The sequence below is a fragment of the Orycteropus afer genome, unplaced genomic scaffold (genome assembly GCF_000298275.1).
Source record: "Orycteropus afer afer isolate SDZICR_OR568_19922 unplaced genomic scaffold, OryAfe1.0 scaffold00067, whole genome shotgun sequence".
Lineage (NCBI taxonomy): Eukaryota > Metazoa > Chordata > Mammalia > Tubulidentata > Orycteropodidae > Orycteropus > Orycteropus afer.
Window position 1 is genome coordinate 10,658,805 of NW_006921654.1, and position 17,913 is coordinate 10,676,717.

General features: G+C 40.0%; 1 protein-coding gene across 1 annotated transcript in view; it reads right to left on the reverse strand.

Annotated features, from left to right (window-relative positions):
* Window positions 1–627: 627 nt before the first annotated feature.
* LOC103196581 (ATP-dependent RNA helicase DDX19B) overlaps window positions 628–17,913 on the reverse strand; it is an 18,672-nt gene continuing 1,386 nt past the window's right edge. The window contains exons 2-12 of the mRNA XM_007940349.2: window positions 10,861–10,909; window positions 9,892–9,945; window positions 8,448–8,583; window positions 7,859–7,951; window positions 5,609–5,711; window positions 4,992–5,106; window positions 3,146–3,323; window positions 2,562–2,799; window positions 1,789–1,951; window positions 1,097–1,288; window positions 628–689 (exon numbers count right to left, since the gene is read on the reverse strand). Of these exons, the coding sequence (XP_007938540.1) occupies window positions 628–689; window positions 1,097–1,288; window positions 1,789–1,951; window positions 2,562–2,799; window positions 3,146–3,323; window positions 4,992–5,106; window positions 5,609–5,711; window positions 7,859–7,951; window positions 8,448–8,583; window positions 9,892–9,945; window positions 10,861–10,909 (1,383 nt within the window). The remainder of the gene's footprint in view (window positions 690–1,096; window positions 1,289–1,788; window positions 1,952–2,561; window positions 2,800–3,145; window positions 3,324–4,991; window positions 5,107–5,608; window positions 5,712–7,858; window positions 7,952–8,447; window positions 8,584–9,891; window positions 9,946–10,860; window positions 10,910–17,913) is intronic.

Genomic DNA, 17,913 nt, shown 5'->3' on the forward strand with positions numbered 1-17,913 from the left:
ACATACACCTGCATACAACGAGTTTCAGGTTGGCACACTGGTCCAGGCTTATCAAAGCCCTTCCTGCTGTGAGCATCAGGAGAAGGGACCTGGCAACGCTTCAGATGAGCTGTGTCACTCCAAGTCCAGAGCAGAAGCTCAAAGGCCTCTATTACCTCACCCTACACTCCAAACACATGCTAGGCTTAAACCTGTCCTATGTGGGGCCTCTCTCCATGCCCCTCCTTCAACCCTATTACATTACTTCCACCAGGGCTTGAGACTGACCTGTATTGGTAGCCAGAAAACAGCCAAGGGCTGCCACAGGGAATCCTAGGGCCAGTGATTCGCCACAGCAGCCAGATTCACGTATCGATGGGAATCATTGGCCAAAAAAAAAAAAAAAGACAGAATTTCCAAAAGGTAAATTTCTATGTATTCACGCCTAATCTTGAAAAGTTGTGTAAACAATTTTGTTCCTACCTTCCCCCATCATTTGCATAATTTTTTGTCAAGTCCAAACGTAATTTGAAATGAGGTAGGTAGTTAACTCGCGCCTTCGTCTGGTGGCTGTGCACCTGTGCTGTGACAGCACTTGTCTCCCGGGCAGGGCAGCGCCAAGGGTGGGCACCACTCCCAGGGAGTTTCTCAGTTGGCGATTTTCTCAATCTCATCTAAGTCATCCGTGTCCAATCTTTCTATCTTCTTATCTGAGGAAAAAGGATGCAAAAAGAAATCAACACAGGGCCATTGTGGAGGTACAGCTGAAGTCCCCTGGGCAGGGACAGTGCCACAGGGAGAGGACAGACCCGGGTCTCCACACCTCCAGCTACAGATCCTTCATGTAATCCCATAGCCTCGTAGGGCCCAAGAGGTCACCAGGGTGAGTACTACAGCAACACTCGGAGCCCCAGGTCCCCTCAGCCTGGCCAAGGAGGCACTGTCAGCCAAGTCCCTGAGCCCTGGACTCCCAGGTGTGGTCTTTGAGAATGTTTGTATCTTAGGAAAGGAGAGGAATGTGGACAGGGGCAAAGGCCTCTTGGGGTCACAGGAACGCCCCCTCTCCCCATCCCCCCAGTTAGGAAGGGACCAGGCACAGGGCACTCCAGGGACTCACTAAAATGCTCCTGGATCCTGTTCAGGATGTTCATGCTGTGCTTGCTGTCCACCATGTTCACGGCCAGGCCCCTCTTGCCAAAGCGACCAGTGCGCCCGATCCGGTGCAGGTACGTCTCATTGTCCGGGTTCCCATCCTTGTCCACGGGAAGGTCAAAGTTGATGACGACGGACACTTGTTCCACATCGATACCTGCATGAAGGAGGATTGGAGATGGGGAGTTAGGACTAGGGACTCTCACTGTCACCCAAAGTCAGGCTGAGGTCCAACTTCAGGGGAGGAAAGGGTCGGGTGGGTCACCTCTGGGCTCAGGGACATGGCACCACACAGAGGCACGTAGCACAAACCAGGGAGCAGAACAGGACCTTGCTGAGTGCTGACAAAATGATGAGATCAGGGAGAGAGATCTGCTGATTCAAGTTATCTGGAGAGGCAGCTGCAAACTCACTGGGTGCCCTGTGAAGGGCAGGCACCATCCTGAACCAGTCAGGTAGCCCTACCTTTGCTCCCACCTAGCCAGGACTCCTGGCTCCCGTGAAAATTCCTGTCTGCTGAGGGAAATCCCAAGTCTCTCTCCTAGAGAACGGTCACCCTACTCCACCCGTCTCCCCAAGCCATCCGAATTCCTTGTGCACAAGGGTCTCTAACAGGGCCTGGGGCCCTGAGCCTGGCAGTCCAGGCCCCATTCTTACCACGGGCACACACGTTGGTGGTCACCAGGACCTTCTCTTTGCCCTCTCGGAAGCGCTCAATCACCGCGGCCCTCTGCTCCACCACCATCTCTCCACTCAGGAGAGCCACCTGGTGGCCTTCTTTGGACAGCTCTGCTGCCAGCCAACTAGCTGTCTTGCGTGTCTGGAAGAAAGATAACATTCGACAAATGAAGGTACCTGAGAATAGTTTTTGTCTGGAGGATCCTACCTGAGACTTGGCAGCTAAGGGTTAAATTTCCTAAACTGCAAAATTCTTAAAAGTGTTTCAAAAGTCATTCAAGGTTGCCTCAATACATGGAAATGTTCAGGAATAAGTATTTTAAAACAATCTTATAACCCTACAGATTCCTTCTTAATTACACAAAAAAGGAACATTTACAATGGAATGAGCTGGCAAACATCATCTTTCTAATTTTTACATAACCACCCGCTTTTATTTTTATTGTTTGTTCTCTTGTTATACCACCTTAACCCAGTGATCATACTTATCCAACCATAATGAGAAAGCCCAGTGTGGGGCAGTGGGAAGAAGCAATGTCACCTGGGTAGCAAACTTACCAAGATACTCATCCTGAATGTAATCAAGGGAGAAAATGAGAGAAATTCTACAAGACTATTAGCTTGGACTCTTCATAATGTCAATATGAGAAAAGGGGAAAAAAAAAAAAAAGAGAAATGGAAGGGGCAGGGCAACATCCTACGGGGGTCTTCCCTGGCAAGCAGGTGCTGGTGGTGGTGGTGCTGCTACTCACGTGGCAGAAGATCATGGCCTGGGCAATGGTGATGGCCCCGTAGAGGTTACACAAGGCCTGGAATTTCTCATCTCTGTTATTGCACAGGACATAATACTGCTTGATGGTGTCCAGTGTCTCCTCCTCACGCTTCAGTTTGATGATGTTTGGGTCTGGGACCACTTTCTGGGCAAATTTCCACACAGAGTCTTCAAAGGTGGCAGAGAAAAGCAGCATCTGGCAGTTCCTGGGCAGCATCCTGCAAGGCAAGGCCCAGGTGTTCCGCACGACCCTGAACTTCTCTCAGAGAAACAGAGGACGGCCTCCCCGAGCCTGGATGGGCCCAGGAAGGACACGAGAGGGAGTGCAGCATCGTAGGGAGGAGGCAGAAGATACGCAGTAGGAGGTGTGGTAGTAGATGCCCTAAGGGTCTCTCCTCAAAGGCTGGGGAGTATAGTCAGGGCTGACATGGAAATGGCCAAACAACAAACGATTCTGAAGTACTACAGCACTTGACAGGAGCCAGGAGAGGCGTCTGAAGGAGCGGGAGGAGACACTGCAGCTCAGAAGGCTGAGGATGCTCTCCTTGCTCAGGCAGCTCCTACCTCTGGATGCGGATGCTCTGATCTTGGTGACCCTGAGTAGCTATCATCACGTCAGCCTCATCCAGAACAAACACCTTGATCTTCTTTGGGTCGATGAACTTGAGCTTGGCGCACCAGTCCAGGACGGTTCCAGGGGTGCCGATGACAATCTGCTCACTGATCTTCTGCCCTCTTTCCACTGTGGAGACAAGGTGTTTTCTGTGGTGTTTCCACGGCAAAGCCCTTCTCTTTGAGAAATTCTAAAGCCATGATTTATTTTCATAGAACTGCTTTAATGTTTGCATTAATATTTTAAAGAAAGTCTAGGATATCAGTATTCAATGGACATAAAGCCCATACAAAAATCCTCAAAACATATTAAAACTTTTTCTGTCATTCTTCACTATGATTAGCCAATTTTCTTTTAAATATCTGTTATCTTTATTTCTCTTTGTCAACACTCTTCCCTTTAGACCAGGATTGTATTTCCTTGTAAGTAGATTTTTCAAAGTTCTTATTTTTCAATGCACTCTATTCTATGAAACTATCCTGTTATCTATTTAAAACAAGTCAGTTACCTTTAAGTTTACCTCCACCCCCACTCAGAGTCAGTAAGTAGAAATTACTATGAATTGCTTTATTTGCTGAAGAAAACCCAAACTGCCTTTCTAAAAACGTGCTCCCAGACTAGGCCTGGCAGACTTCAGCCCTCTGAAGTCCAGTACTGAAAAGCATCTGAGAAGTAATAGATACATTATCATTACATTCACTGTTTTCAATTAGTTGGTACTTAATCGATTCACTTTTTACTCCTTTAAGATTTATAACCTTGACTAGACACAACCTCCCTCTAGGCATAGCCAAAAGTTTTGCCCAAATGTGAAAGTTGAGTCAGTGCAAAGCTAACAAAGCATGCTGCTTCTGCCTTCAGTGAAACAAACCAACTACTCCACCTACCCCCTCCACATACCTAAAATACTTTAGAATTCTGTCCTGCTAACTCAAATCCATACTGCAAAGTTTTAAATGTCTTATGATTGATTACCTTCCAACAGATTTCATGATCTTATTTCTCTCTTTAGAACTGACTTTAAGTTTGCGTTAGGAAATTGTATGGAGAGTTGATTTGTGAAAGTCTTAAAGTCAGTTTTTTTTTAAAGCTCTCTAAGAGTCAAACGTCCAGCAACAATTTATAAATAACTTAAATATTGTTCGTTTGTTGTGAAAGAAAAGTAGACAAGATGAATAAAAAAGGAAAAAAAATTAACCCCTCCCAGGGTTAACAACCATGAACATTCTAGGTTTTTTTTCTTCTAATGACATAAAAATGAAGTTTAACAAATATCCACAATGTGGAACATTTTATAAGTAACTGCCTAAACTGTTCAAAAAGTGAAATATAATCAGGGGAGGAGAAAGAAGGTGGGGAGAGCATTCAGATTAAGAGAAATTCAGAGACACACTAATCAAATGCAACACACAAACACAGATTAAAATAGATCTTGGTACAAAACAAGACAGCCATAAAACAACCATCTTTGGAATGGTGGGATGGGGGGTGAAAATGCACTGGGTATCAGATATTAGGGAATACGTTTACTTTCTTGGTTGTGATCATGTATTAGGGGTAAGCTGAAGATGCCCATGGTACAGACGGATGCTAAGCTATTTAGGAGCACTATATGTCCATCGACCATTTACTTCCAAGTAGTTCAAGAAGAACACAATATATACAGATAGAGCAAAATACTAAGATTTTTAATCTAGCTGGACAATACATGTGTTCACTATATCACTTCAAGTATGTACGGGTTTTAAATTTTTCCAAATTAAAAGTAAACGAAGATTATATACTTATAATACTCACATTTATTGCCTCGAACAGCATAAGCCAGCTTCAGTTCAGGGTAAAATTTGCCCATCTGCTCAATCACTTTTCCCGTTTGAAGGGCCAGCTCATACGTTGGGGACAGGCACAAACACTGGCAGGGAAAGAGGGCAGAGTGAGATTCAAGACCAAGTCTTCAGCTGAGGCTGATGGAAGACCGTGAATTAAAGTGTATGGTCATAAGCTGGAGTTCTTAAGTCCAAACTATGGCTCAGTAAAGGCATTTGTACACAGCTGTTGGCCAATGAAGCACAAAACCCCACATGTGAGCAAACAACCACCATTTCAATTGCAGGTTAGTTTCTTTTTCACCTACTTAGAAAGTTCTCCAAACTTTCTAGTGGATGACAGTGGTGATGAAGGAGACATTCCTGCAAGCAATGGAGCCAAGGTTGTCAGCAGTATCCCCAAACTGGCAAACCATGGAGAGGCGAATATGACTGCTGTTACTCAAAGGTCAATCATCTTGCTTGTGCTTGACTTAGGCGGTTCCAGTTTATGGAAAAAGTAATATATAGCTTAGTTTTTAAACCATCAAATGGAATTCCCCTTCTAGCTTTGGGTTAGTAGAAAACTCAGATTCACCCAATCCTTACCTGGGGGTATCTGTTTGTGGGTTCTACTTGGCTGAGCATGGCCAACACAAAAGCAGCTGTTTTACCAGTACCCGACTGAGACTGGGCAATCAAGTTCTGTGTGCTAGACAAGAAAGTAAATGGTTTAGGAGCTTAAATCTCAAACATCCTTTTGGTTAATAAAACATGAAGAATAAAGCTTAACCAAAAGATAAGCATTCAAAGTTCATTTATGGCAGGAGGGAGACCTTGTGTCCTGGGGCAGAGTTACACAGGCTGGCTTCACAAGCACAGGGCACTACAGAGACTGTATGGTAGGATCTGAAGCATTGGTCTACTCTCGACATGGCAGCCAAAGTGATCCTTTTAAAATGTGAGTCAGCTTATGTCAGTCTTCTGCTCACTCAGAGTAAAATCTCAAATTCTTACAATGGCCTACTAGGTCCGATCTGATCTGGCTCCCATCCCTGCTCTCATCTCCTATGACTGTCCACCTGACTCCTCCACTCTCCTTAAAACACATCAGATGTGCTCCAACCTTCAGGTTCCACACTGTGCCCTCTGCCAGGGAACAGTCATCCCCAGATAACTCCATGACCAACTCCCTTCTCTCAACTCTTTGCTCAGATCACCTACTCGATGAGCTCCTGCCCTAACTACTTGATTTAAAATTACAATTGACTGTCTGCAGCCTACTTTGAAATGCCTTAAAAAACAAATTGCATTAGTAAACGGGTAAGTGGTAAGACATACTAGAAAATGTCAGTGGTAGAATCTAAGTGGTAGGTATATGGGTATTCATTAAAAAATTGTTTCAACTTTGTTGCATGCTTGAAATTTTTCATAATAAACTGTTGGGGATAAAAACTGCAACCAAGTTCCCAATCTTCTCTGTCATACTCTATTTTCCCCATACCATTTGTCACCTTTTAACATATATTTTATTTATGTTTACTAAAAATAAATTATCTATGCCCCAAACTAGAATGTAATCTCCTTAAGCAGAAAGCAGAATTCTGGTTGCTTTGTACAGCAAGACATTCAAGTGTCAGAACAGTACCTGCTACATACTAGGCAGTCAATAAATATTTGTTAATGAAGAAAGCTCAGTAACTCTTGCAGGTCTCATCTGGCATCGACAATTTAAAAATGCACTTCTATGAAAGCATTAAGGTCAACAAATACAAATGATCAATGAGAAACAATCTAATAAACACTCCATTTATTCACCTTTATGGATATTCAAAGTCCCAAGCTAAAAAGAGACATCACTCATCTTGAAAAAACATCACTGTTCTGACACAGAACAAAGGAAACACTGAGAAAATACAGAGCTAAAATATCTATTTTTAGACAATTAGAAAAAGGAGTTTCAGGACTTAGGATTCTATGCAATACAATTATAGCATAACCATACATAACACAGATGGCAGCTTTCACAGAGTTCCTCACGTTTTAAAACCTGATTCATACTCAAAATGAGGTCTGAACCAGAAGCATTTGCATCACCTGGAAGATTATTAAAAATAATAATCAGAATCTATATTTTAATAAGTTCCAATGAAGTTCATACGCCATTAAGTTTGAGAAGCACTATACAAGAAAACCACCTTTGTAATCATACTGTTCAGGATTCCTAGAGCCTTGTTTTTTGCCCATTATATGTGACAAAACAAACTTTATACATTCATATAATGAGGAGCTCCGGTGGTGTATTTGGCTGTTACCCCAAAGGCTGGTGGTTTGAACCCACCAGCTGCTCCATGGGAAGAAGATGCGGCAGTCTGCTTCCATACAGATTTATAGCCTTGGAAACCCAAAGGGGGTCATCACTATGAGTAGGTATCAACTCGATGGCAGTGAGTTCGGTTTGGTTTGATTTCATTCATATAATGAAATCATTGTCATTAAAAGTATATGAATACTGTAAATCTGTATTTACTGACATAGATAATTGTATAACTAAGCTTTTACTTAGTTAAAAGTTAATTAACTAAGTTAAAAGTTACAATTAAAACAATCACCATATAGAACATTGCACACGGTTCCATTTTTTAAATGTAAAATTAAACATATAAGTTTATGTTATGTAGAAAAAAGTTTAGCAAACTCTACTCCAAAATGCTAGTCGTGTGTAGGGAAGGGAGATCAGAGGATTTCTTTATTCTTACTTCTTTTTCTAACTTTTCTATAATAAATATATATTACTAGTATGATTTTTTTGAAAAATTAAAACTTAAAAATGGAAGAGAGTGCTATCTGCATACATACGGTTCAGCAAGCATCAACGGTAACGCATTCTCTTGTATCTTGGATGGACGGTTGAAGCCCATGGCATAGACTCCCTGGAGAAGCTGTGGTTTCCTGGAAAAACAAAGATGAAAGTCAAAGGCTCTCTGAGGGAAGAAGAAAAATATCTGAGGGATTTTCTTTCTCTTTTACTGCTATTACATCAAGTTTGAAACTAACAATACTTAAGTCATGTACACACTGAACTGAGCACAATGGGTGATTGTAGTGAAAGCTTTTCTAGGTTACCTTGAAATTCTACTTAATAACACAAAGTACCTGAATTCTCTTGCTAAACTTGTGTTAGCTTAATGCACTGCCCATTGTCATCATGTCAATTCCAATTCATAGCGAACCTATAGGACAGAGTAGAACTGCCCCATAGGGTTTCCAGGGCTATAAATCTTCACAAAAGCAGTCTGCCATATCTTTCACCCACAGAGTAGCCGGTGGGTTCAAACTGCTGATGTTTTGGTCAGCAGCCGAGCACTTTAACCACTGTGCTACCAAAGCTCTGGTAACAGGCTCAGGAACTCTATTTACACGCAGCAGAAAGTAAACAAATACTCACAGCCGCAGCTCTTCGAAAGACTTGACAGAGTAGAGGGGAGAATTGGGATCTCGCTGCAGGACTTCCACCTGGTTTGTGTTATCAACAAGGTTGCTTCTGATCAGCTTGTTGAGTAAGGACTGGGCAGCCCTGTCCTCTGCCAGGAAAGAAAGGGCAAAGATTGTAACAGTCCAAGGACCACACCTACATTCAATCACCATTATATTTTTTAAGTAATAATGCATATTTGGATTGGGCCTTCTAATTCAAGGTATATCACAGATTTTATTACTATATACAATTAAAATAGTTTCAACAGAAGGGCTGTCTTCTCTATTCAAGACTAACATTACTTTTTAATAATTTGTGGTGGTGTTGAGAATATACTTAGCAGAACATACATCAATTCAATAATTTTTCCATGTATAATTAAATGACATTAATTTAATTCTTGGAGTTGTGCAACCATTCTCACCCTCCTTTTCCAAGTTGTTCCTTCCCCTAAAACAGTTTTGTTTTTTAAAAGGAAAGATTATGACACTCACTTCATCTGTTTGGCTTCAATTCTTTCCAGACCTCTATTCTTAAAGTCCTCCTTTTCAAGGTTATCTATTTCTCCTGTCTAGGCCAATATTTACTCCCCAATTGGCACCCACTGTAAACTTAAAATTGTTAGCTTCAACACACAATTAAAAACAGGAATTAACCAGTCTATTTCTTGATACTGTATAAGCTGTTTATATCTTGTCATCTGTTTTGAATGTGTCCAAATAACATTAAGTATTATTAGACTATGGGGAAGGAGCTTAAAATTTCTTTTATAATCCTGTATACACTATAACCATTCAGGGGGTATTTCCTACTGCTGCTGTAGCTCCTAAGTTGGTCTGTGTATGATTTCCCTACAATGTAAACCAACGTAACTTACCTACTGACTAGGAGCTCTGGTGGCACAACAGTTAAAGCATTTGGCTGCTAACCAAAAGGTCGGCAGTTTAAACCCACCAGCCACTCCATGGGAGAAAGTTAAGGAAGTCTGCCTCTGTAAAGATTTACAGTCTTGGAAACCCTATGGGGCAGTTCTGCTCTGTCCTACAGGGTCACTCTGAGTTAAAATTGACTTAGGAGCAGTGAGGTTTTTTTTTTTTTTTTGACTACTTATGTTGAACTTTTATAACAGCACTGAAATTTCCATTAATGTCAAGCCAAGTTGGGTGTAAAAATAAGCCTTATAACAATCTATTTTCTTAAAATGTAGGACCTCACAGGAGCACTGGTAGCATAGTGCCTCAGACACTTGACTGCTAACCAGAAGGCTGGCAGTTCAAACCCACCAGCCACCCTTGGAAGGAAGGTTGGACAATCTACTTCTATAGTGATACTGCCTCTGAAACTCAAGGAGGGGTCACTATGAGTCAGATCCGACTCGATGGCAAAACAACAACAAACACCATGGCTGGGTTACCTTTTTCTTCTTCATCTGTCTTCTCTGTACTAGCATTGGTCTTGACAACAGCACCTTTATCAGACACAAAGTGGCCATCATTCAAAATCACATCCCATACCCACCAGCTGAGACAATTCAAATTCTATGAGACACTAGAAATGTAAAGGCCTAGGAAGCAAAAAAATAAATGAGGAAACCAAGCCATTGATAAAAATATTTTCTTGTTCCTAGTCAAACAAAGGTATGAAACACTGTTGTTTATATTTCAATTCCTTGCTATTCCAGGTCCCCTCACCCTATCCCCAAAACTAGTTTATTCCCTTCATAACATCAATATTTCTAAAATGTTAATAGAAGGATGACTATATCAGAATGAGCAGAAACCTCTTTGATGCCTACTCAAGAGGAATATCTAAGCAAATCATATCATTAATATACAAACACAATAATGCCATTAAAATTAAATGTAATAAACTATTAATGCAAATGCATATTCAAGCAATGTTAGTTCTTTGAAAAATGTAATACAAACGAGTATGTAGTTATATAAAAGTACATGAAAGACACAGGAAAGACTGTAAGTGAATTCAGAGTGCGATGTTATATTCCCTCCCCTTTAATATTAACTATATCAACAACAATTTAATGGAAATCTTAGTTTTATCTGATTTCAGAATAATTACAATAGGCTGTTCTTATTTTGTCTATCGTACTACAAATTAAGGAACATTAAAATAACAGCAAATAAATCTTTGGCAGTGTATCCTCATGTTTAGTAATAAACTTAGTCATTTATAAGCCAATTAGGCATCCTCCTGTTTATATTAAGCAAACTTTGGTCACACAACCCAATGTGTTGATTCCCAAATGACCTGACTGCCAGCATCCGCCTGTCTGGTACTGATTTTTTTTCTAGGCAGTTGTTACGCAAAAACAGAAATACTAAAGGAAATTGTATTTGTTTAAAACCAGCTTTTAGTTACTCACCATTGGCATCTGGTTTGATTTTCTCTTCCTTAAGATGCAAGTTGCTCAACTGAATGGAGAATATGGGGGGGAAAGTGTCAGGCAAATCTCTCAATAGGTTTTGAATCCACAGAGCCTTCCCACGGAAACTGGGCCACAAGGAGCCACTCTCAAGATCTGTTCACACTTAGGTTGTCTGGGGGACTCCTTTGGTCTTCTAAATGTTTCAGTTAGAATCAACAAGATTTCCCATAAATTCAGCAGTAGGAGAAAATTATTACATAACAAGTGAACAGCAACACTTCCTAATTACAATCCTAAGAAAAATATGTGTTTGCTTAATGCTCTTATTAGAAATCCTCTCCCAGTGGAGTAACATTTGAGTTGTCAATTGCTTATATTCCAAAGAAGAGGAGATTTCAAGAAATGTTGCAAAGTGCAGTGTACTTCCTACAGAGAACAGCAGACTGGGAGCACTGCCATGAACAGTATCTGTGGGGAGAAGGTAGCCAGGCTGCAGAGTACATCAGAGCCATAGAACCACACACCACATGCTCACATGCAGCCTCAGACTGTAGTCAAAGAGTCTGTGTCATGAAAATACCCACCAGGCTGAAGTGGGAATAGAACGGAAGACACACAGAGGAGAGAGAAAATTTCAAAAAAAAGAAAAAAATAAATAATTAGGACTCAGGTCAAACATTCTAAATTAGGGATATCCTAGCAAGATTTACCTTACCTCTTAGAATGTGGTTAATGAAAGGAGCTTTGTTGGTATAGTGGTTAAAACGTTTGGCTATCTAACCAAGAGGTTGGCAGTTCAAACTCACCAGCAGCTCCGCAGGAGAAAGATGAGGTAGTCTGCTACTGTAAAGACTGACAGCCTTGGAAACCCTGAGGGGGCAGCAGTTCTGTTCCTTCCTAAAAGGGTCCTTATGAGTCAGTATTGACTCGATGGCAGTGGGTTTGGTTTACTAGAATGCAAATACTTTAAAGATGGGCCATTTTTATTTTTAATCAATCTTTGGACCCAGCACAAAGCAGGTACTCAAATCATGAAACAGTAAGTGGGACTTAAGACACTGTCTCATCCAGGGACAAAGAATGAAAGTCACCACAATCAAATGATTATTTCTTAAAGCACCACCTACACAGATTAGGCTCTTTGAGGGATCATTTCTGTCTTTCCTCTAGGTCCAGAAGGACAGGTGGAATGAAACATTGTTTTAATGAGTATTTCGTTGGGAATGGAGGAGGTTTACTTCATCTGATGTCCTGCTTTTTATAATATCAACATATTTTGAATGCTTGTTTTTAGTTTTTAAGGTACATTAAGTGAAAAACTATACACTTTTTATTTTATTCAAAAGCTACTTGAGAAATTATTCTTGAGCTATAAGGGGCACTATGTAAAGGTAAATGAACTACACTGAACAGTGATTGCCTTGGGCAAAACTGTGAAGTAGGAAACTTAGAAAACCTCACTCATCAGTTTTCAAAACCTTTTGCCTTCAACCTTGAAAAGAGATCTCCAATGGGGGATGAAGACAGCAGGGGAGCAAGGAGGAGGCACTGGGGGATGAGGAAAAATATGAACAGAATCTAAAGTTTGCTTATCTAAAAGGAGTATGCAATGCAGCTCGATGACTACTGAAAATACAGTTGAACAAGTAACCCTGCTGCATGCATGTCACTCCGCCTGTCTTGCAAGGCTGCCGGGGATCCTCAGTGGAGTTCCATAGGGCACAGGCATCTTTACTATCTGCTCATTTTCAGAATACTGTGAGCTTAATTTACCTGTAAACCAACCAACCAAACAAACAAAAAAAAAAAACCTCACTGCTGTCAAGTTGGTTCCAACTCATTGCGATCCCTCCTTGGGTTTCCAAGGCGGTATCTCTACAGAAGTAGATTGTCCAGTCTTCCTTCTGAGGACTGGCTGCTGGGTTTGAACTGCCAGCCTTCTGGTTAGCAGTCAGATGCCTTAGGCACTATACCACCAGAGCTCCTAATTTACCTGTAATTACATGTAATCAACTAAACGAATGTCCACAATATGGATAAATGAAAGATTCTTGCAAAGAAACGAAATTATAGATAACAACAATAGCTATGATTTCCATAACACTTACACCATGCATGAAGCTCTGGTGGTATAGTCCCTGAGGCATCTGACTGCTAACCAGAAAGCTGGAAGTTCAAATCCACCATCCACTCCTCAAGAGGAAGGCTGGGCAATCTACTTCTGTAGAAATATCACCTCAGAAAACCAAGGAGGGGTCACTATGAGTCGAATAGACTCAATGGCAGTGAGTTGAGACACCATGCATCCCCACAGCTCAATGAAGTAGGTTCTATGATTATCCCCATTTTATAGAGGAAACAGGCAGAGAAAGGTTAAGTGACTGGCCCAGTGTCACCTAACTAGGAAGTGATAGAGCCAGAATGCAAATTTAAGTCTGTCAGGCTACAAAGTCTGAGCTCTTAACTTCTACGGAACAGTGTATCTAATAGGTAATTCTAATGTCAAAGAAAATGTTAATCTTGAAATAAATGAAAATGCATGTCTACACAAAAATCTGTACATAACATGGAAGCATTACCATAATGCCCCAAAAATGGCAAAATCCAAATGTCCATCAACTGAATAAATAAAATGTGATAGGTCCATACAATGGAATATTACTCGGCAATGAGAAGAAATGAAGTACTGGTTCATGCCACAATATGGATGAACGTTGAAAACATTATGCAAAGTGAAATAAGCCAGTTACAAAGGACCATGTATTGTATGATTCCACTTTTATGAAATGACCTGGACAGGTAAACCCAGAGAGACAAAGCAGATTAGTGGTTGCCAAGGACTGGGGAGTTTGGAGGGGAGAGTGGAGAGTTCCTTTTTGGGATGATGAAAATGTTCTAAAGTTAATTAGGGCTGATGGCTACACCACTCTGTGAATATACTAAACAGTAGTAAATGATATACATTAAATGGGTGAATAAAATAGTATGTAAATTACAGCTCAACAAAGCTTTTATTTAAAAATAAAACAAACACAGTAAAATCTTACAAAATGCTCAAAAACATAGGACCCAAGATTCAACTTTGTAAAATGCAGTTTTGCTGTTGTTAGATTATGAAGTAGCTGCCTTGGATCTGCTGAGGAAGACAATGCTATCATGTCATACCTGAATTTTCATTATCACAATGTGTATTTTTCCAAGTTCCTGCTCTACCTTAAAGATAATTCTAATGACACGAATGCAAGTAAAAAACAAAGTGACAAAGATGTTTCCTAGGGTTAACCAATTCTTAGGCATATTTATAGGTTTAAATAAGCAGGAAGTTAACTCCCCAAAAAAACTATCAAAATTATTTGAAATATGTATTTATATCTATAATGGTTAATGATATTTTATTCTTAGTGTATATTGTTCCTTGAGATACTACCTAATGAAAGTCTGTTGCCAGCTCAAAAAAGCACAGAAAGACATTTTAAAACAATTTATTTCATCTGTATTTCAGCCTTTACTATTTTTGTTTTACAATGTACTAAGATATTTAGTAGGAGCTCTGGTAGCATAGTGCCTAAGGCACTTGACTGCTCACCAGAAGGCTGGCGGTTCAAACCCACCAGCCACTCCTCGGAAGGAAGGTTGGGCAATCCATCCTACTTCCGTAGTGATACTGCCTCGGAAACCCAAGGAGGGCTCGCTATGAGTCAGGGCCGACTCGAAGGCAAAACAACAACAACAACAAGATATTTAGTATAATAGTATAATATGCAACTTTAAATAGATACATATATATTGAGGTATGTATTCAAAGTTTCTTTTTGATAGGTCATGAAAGGGAAAAAATGGGTTGAGCATTCATGTACTCAGTCAACAGCGCTTGCTAGGCTAGGGATGGGAAATGCTAAAATGAATAAGCTAAGGGTGACCTGAGGGGGGAGCTGCCGTAAAGAAAACGGAAGTATTAAGCAGAGAGGTGCAGACTGAGTGCTGAGACCTCAATGCTCCCTCCAGTCTCTCCTCCCACTTAGCATCCAGACCACTGAGAGAGAGACCTCTAGCCTCCAGGAAGAGATTACAGGATGGATCCCTCTCTATAAAATCTGACCAGTTCCGGGGGAAAGTCCTCAGGACACTAATACGGGAGGAACCTAAACTAAAAAGAAACAGTGAAGATAAGAGTTGACAAACCCCACTTATGTGTTTGGAGGAGCCTCTGCTCATCTTTCTAGTCACCGACACTTAAAAATGAGTAGAGGATTAAGGATTGTTAGACATCTGAGTAGTCTTCATCATAAAAGAATATATACTAAAACAAATAGATAAAAGCACGTTTCAGAAAACAGAGACTGTGCAAAAATAGAAAACAAATTATTAATGTTTTCAAAATGATGAGAGGATACTTCAGCCATGAAAGATACACAAGATATCGTTTGTAGAAAGGAACACTAAGGAAACAGGGAAGTGTTAGCTCTGGAAATAAAAAGCCTGAGAGCAGGAATGAAAACTAAATAGGTTAGAAAATAGGTGAGAAAATATCCCAGGAAACAGAGCAAAAAGACAAAGATGGAAATAGAAGACAAAAGATAAAATTTAAGGATTCTTTCCAATAAATGATGCTGGAACATTGAGAGATCCATATGGGAAAAACTGAACTTCAATCCACACCTTCTACCACCACATTAAAAAGTTAACTTGAAATGGATCACAGACATAAATAAAAAATTTAAACTATAAAATTTCCAGGAGAAAACACAATGGAAAATCTTTGTGGCCTTGGGTTAGGCAAATTTCTTACAGAGAACACAAAAAGCATTAATCATCACAATCGATACATTAGAATTGATCAAATTTGGAAATGTTTTGTTCATCAAAAAGTACTATATTAAATAAAAGTTGCAGTCTGGAACAACAGGTATGCAAAGAACATATCTGATAAAGGACTTGTATGCAGAATAAATAAGTAACTCTCCCAACTCAATAATAAGAAAAATACTTGATGTTTAAAAATGGGCAAAAGAAGTTACTTCAAAGAAGTTATATGAACAGCAAAGCACATGAAAAAATTTCTCAACATTATTAGTCATTAGGGAAATGCAAATTAAAACCAAAACACAGTATCACCATAAACCTCTTAGAATGGAGGAAAAACCTCACAACACTGTGCTGGTGAGGATGTGGAGCAACTGCAAAACATTATAGTTACTTTGGAAAACAGTTTGGTGGTTTTTTTCAAAGTTAAACAAACACTTTCCATGCAACCCAGCAAATGTTACACTTAGGTATCTACCCAAGAGAAATCCAAACACAGGTCCATAAAAAAATCTGTATTCTAACCTATGTAGCAGCTTTTCTAACGTATGTAGCAGCTTTACTCATAATTGCCCAAAACTGGAAAATACGCAAAAATCCATCAACAGAATAAGGAAGTTGTGGTACACTCACATTAAGGAATACATGCCACAACAAGGTTGAATCCAAAATGTATTATGGAAGGGGAAAGAAACCAGTCTTTTCCAAAGACAAAATATTGTATGATTCCACTTATATGCCATTTTGAAAAAGGCAAAATTATATTAACAGAAAACAAACCAGCAGTTGCCAGACAAGAGTGGGAAGAAGGGAATGATTTCAAAGAAGTTTAAGGAAACTTTTGGGGATGGTGAAAATGTTCTATATTTTCATTGTAGTGGTGGTTATAAAACTACATGCCTTTGTTAAAATTCACAGAACTGCATCCCTAACAAGGATGAATTTTACTACATGTCAATTTTATCTCAATAAACCTGACTTAAAACAATTTAAAGACTGATCCTAGAGATCCAACAATCAACTAATGAATTCTGGAAACAAAACAAAGAATAAACAAAGGAGAAAAAAATCAACAATGAAGTCATGCAAGAAAACTTACTGTAACAGAAGGATAAAAGTTTTCCAGATTGAATCCACCCATTGGCCAGTAAAACGGATGAAAAGAGACACACATCAAGGCATATCATTGTGTTTTCTAAACATGGAATACAATTAATTCACCAAGCTTTGAAAGGGGAAAAACAAACAATACCAGGTATCAGAATGGTCTCAGCCATCTCAACAATAGAGAAATTTAAAGGCAAAGGGGTGTCCCTGAGTGGTGCACACGGTTAGTGTCCTTGCAGAAAGGTTGATGGTTTGAGTGCACCCAGAAGTAACTTGAAGAAAGACCTGACAATCTACTTCTGAAAAATCAGCCATTGAAAACCCTGTGGAGCACAGTTCTATTCTGAAAAACACGGGATCACCAGGAGTCAGAATTAACTCAAAGGCAACCGGGATAATGCCCTTAAAATCTGGCAAGGAATTAACTCCCAATTTATGAAACAACCCCCCAGCCAAACTATTATTCAAACAATAGGGCAAAATAAAGACTTTTTTATTTTTTAATTTTTGCAGTGTTCCCTCCCCTCCTCTCCCACCCCTGCTAACCAACAAAGAAAGTTTCTTTCCATATATAAACCTCTCCTTGACTTTTTACAATAACAAACTAATACATTATTTGTCTTTCTGTAATTGACTTATTTAAAATAAAGATGTTTGCAGAGACACAGAATCTTGGAAAATTTATTTCCCATGTACCTCCAGAAAGCTGAAGGATGGCTACACCAAAATAAGGGACTAAATCAAGAGACAGGATACAGAAAGGTGGGAATCCAACACAAAAGAAAGGCAGAAGGAATCCCCAGAATGCGGGTGAATGGAAATCTGCCCCATTTTCCATTCCCCCCCAAAAATGACAGTTGTGCTCCAAATGTAAGGGGTTTCCAGTGCCATCTGAAGCAGGCTTAAAGACCTGAAAGGGACGAAATTGATACAATACTTTGTGTCCGAACATTCTTAGATAAACTTAGGCAGTTGGCAAAGAGTTTGGAGTCAAATTGGTGATTAGTACATAGAACATAAAGCAAAAACACAAGGTAGGTGTAAATTCCAAGGAAAGTAAAAATTTCTGCAGGAATGTAAAAGTATTTATAGGTTACTAATAATACAGGAGCTCTGGTAGCATAGTGGCTAAGACACTTG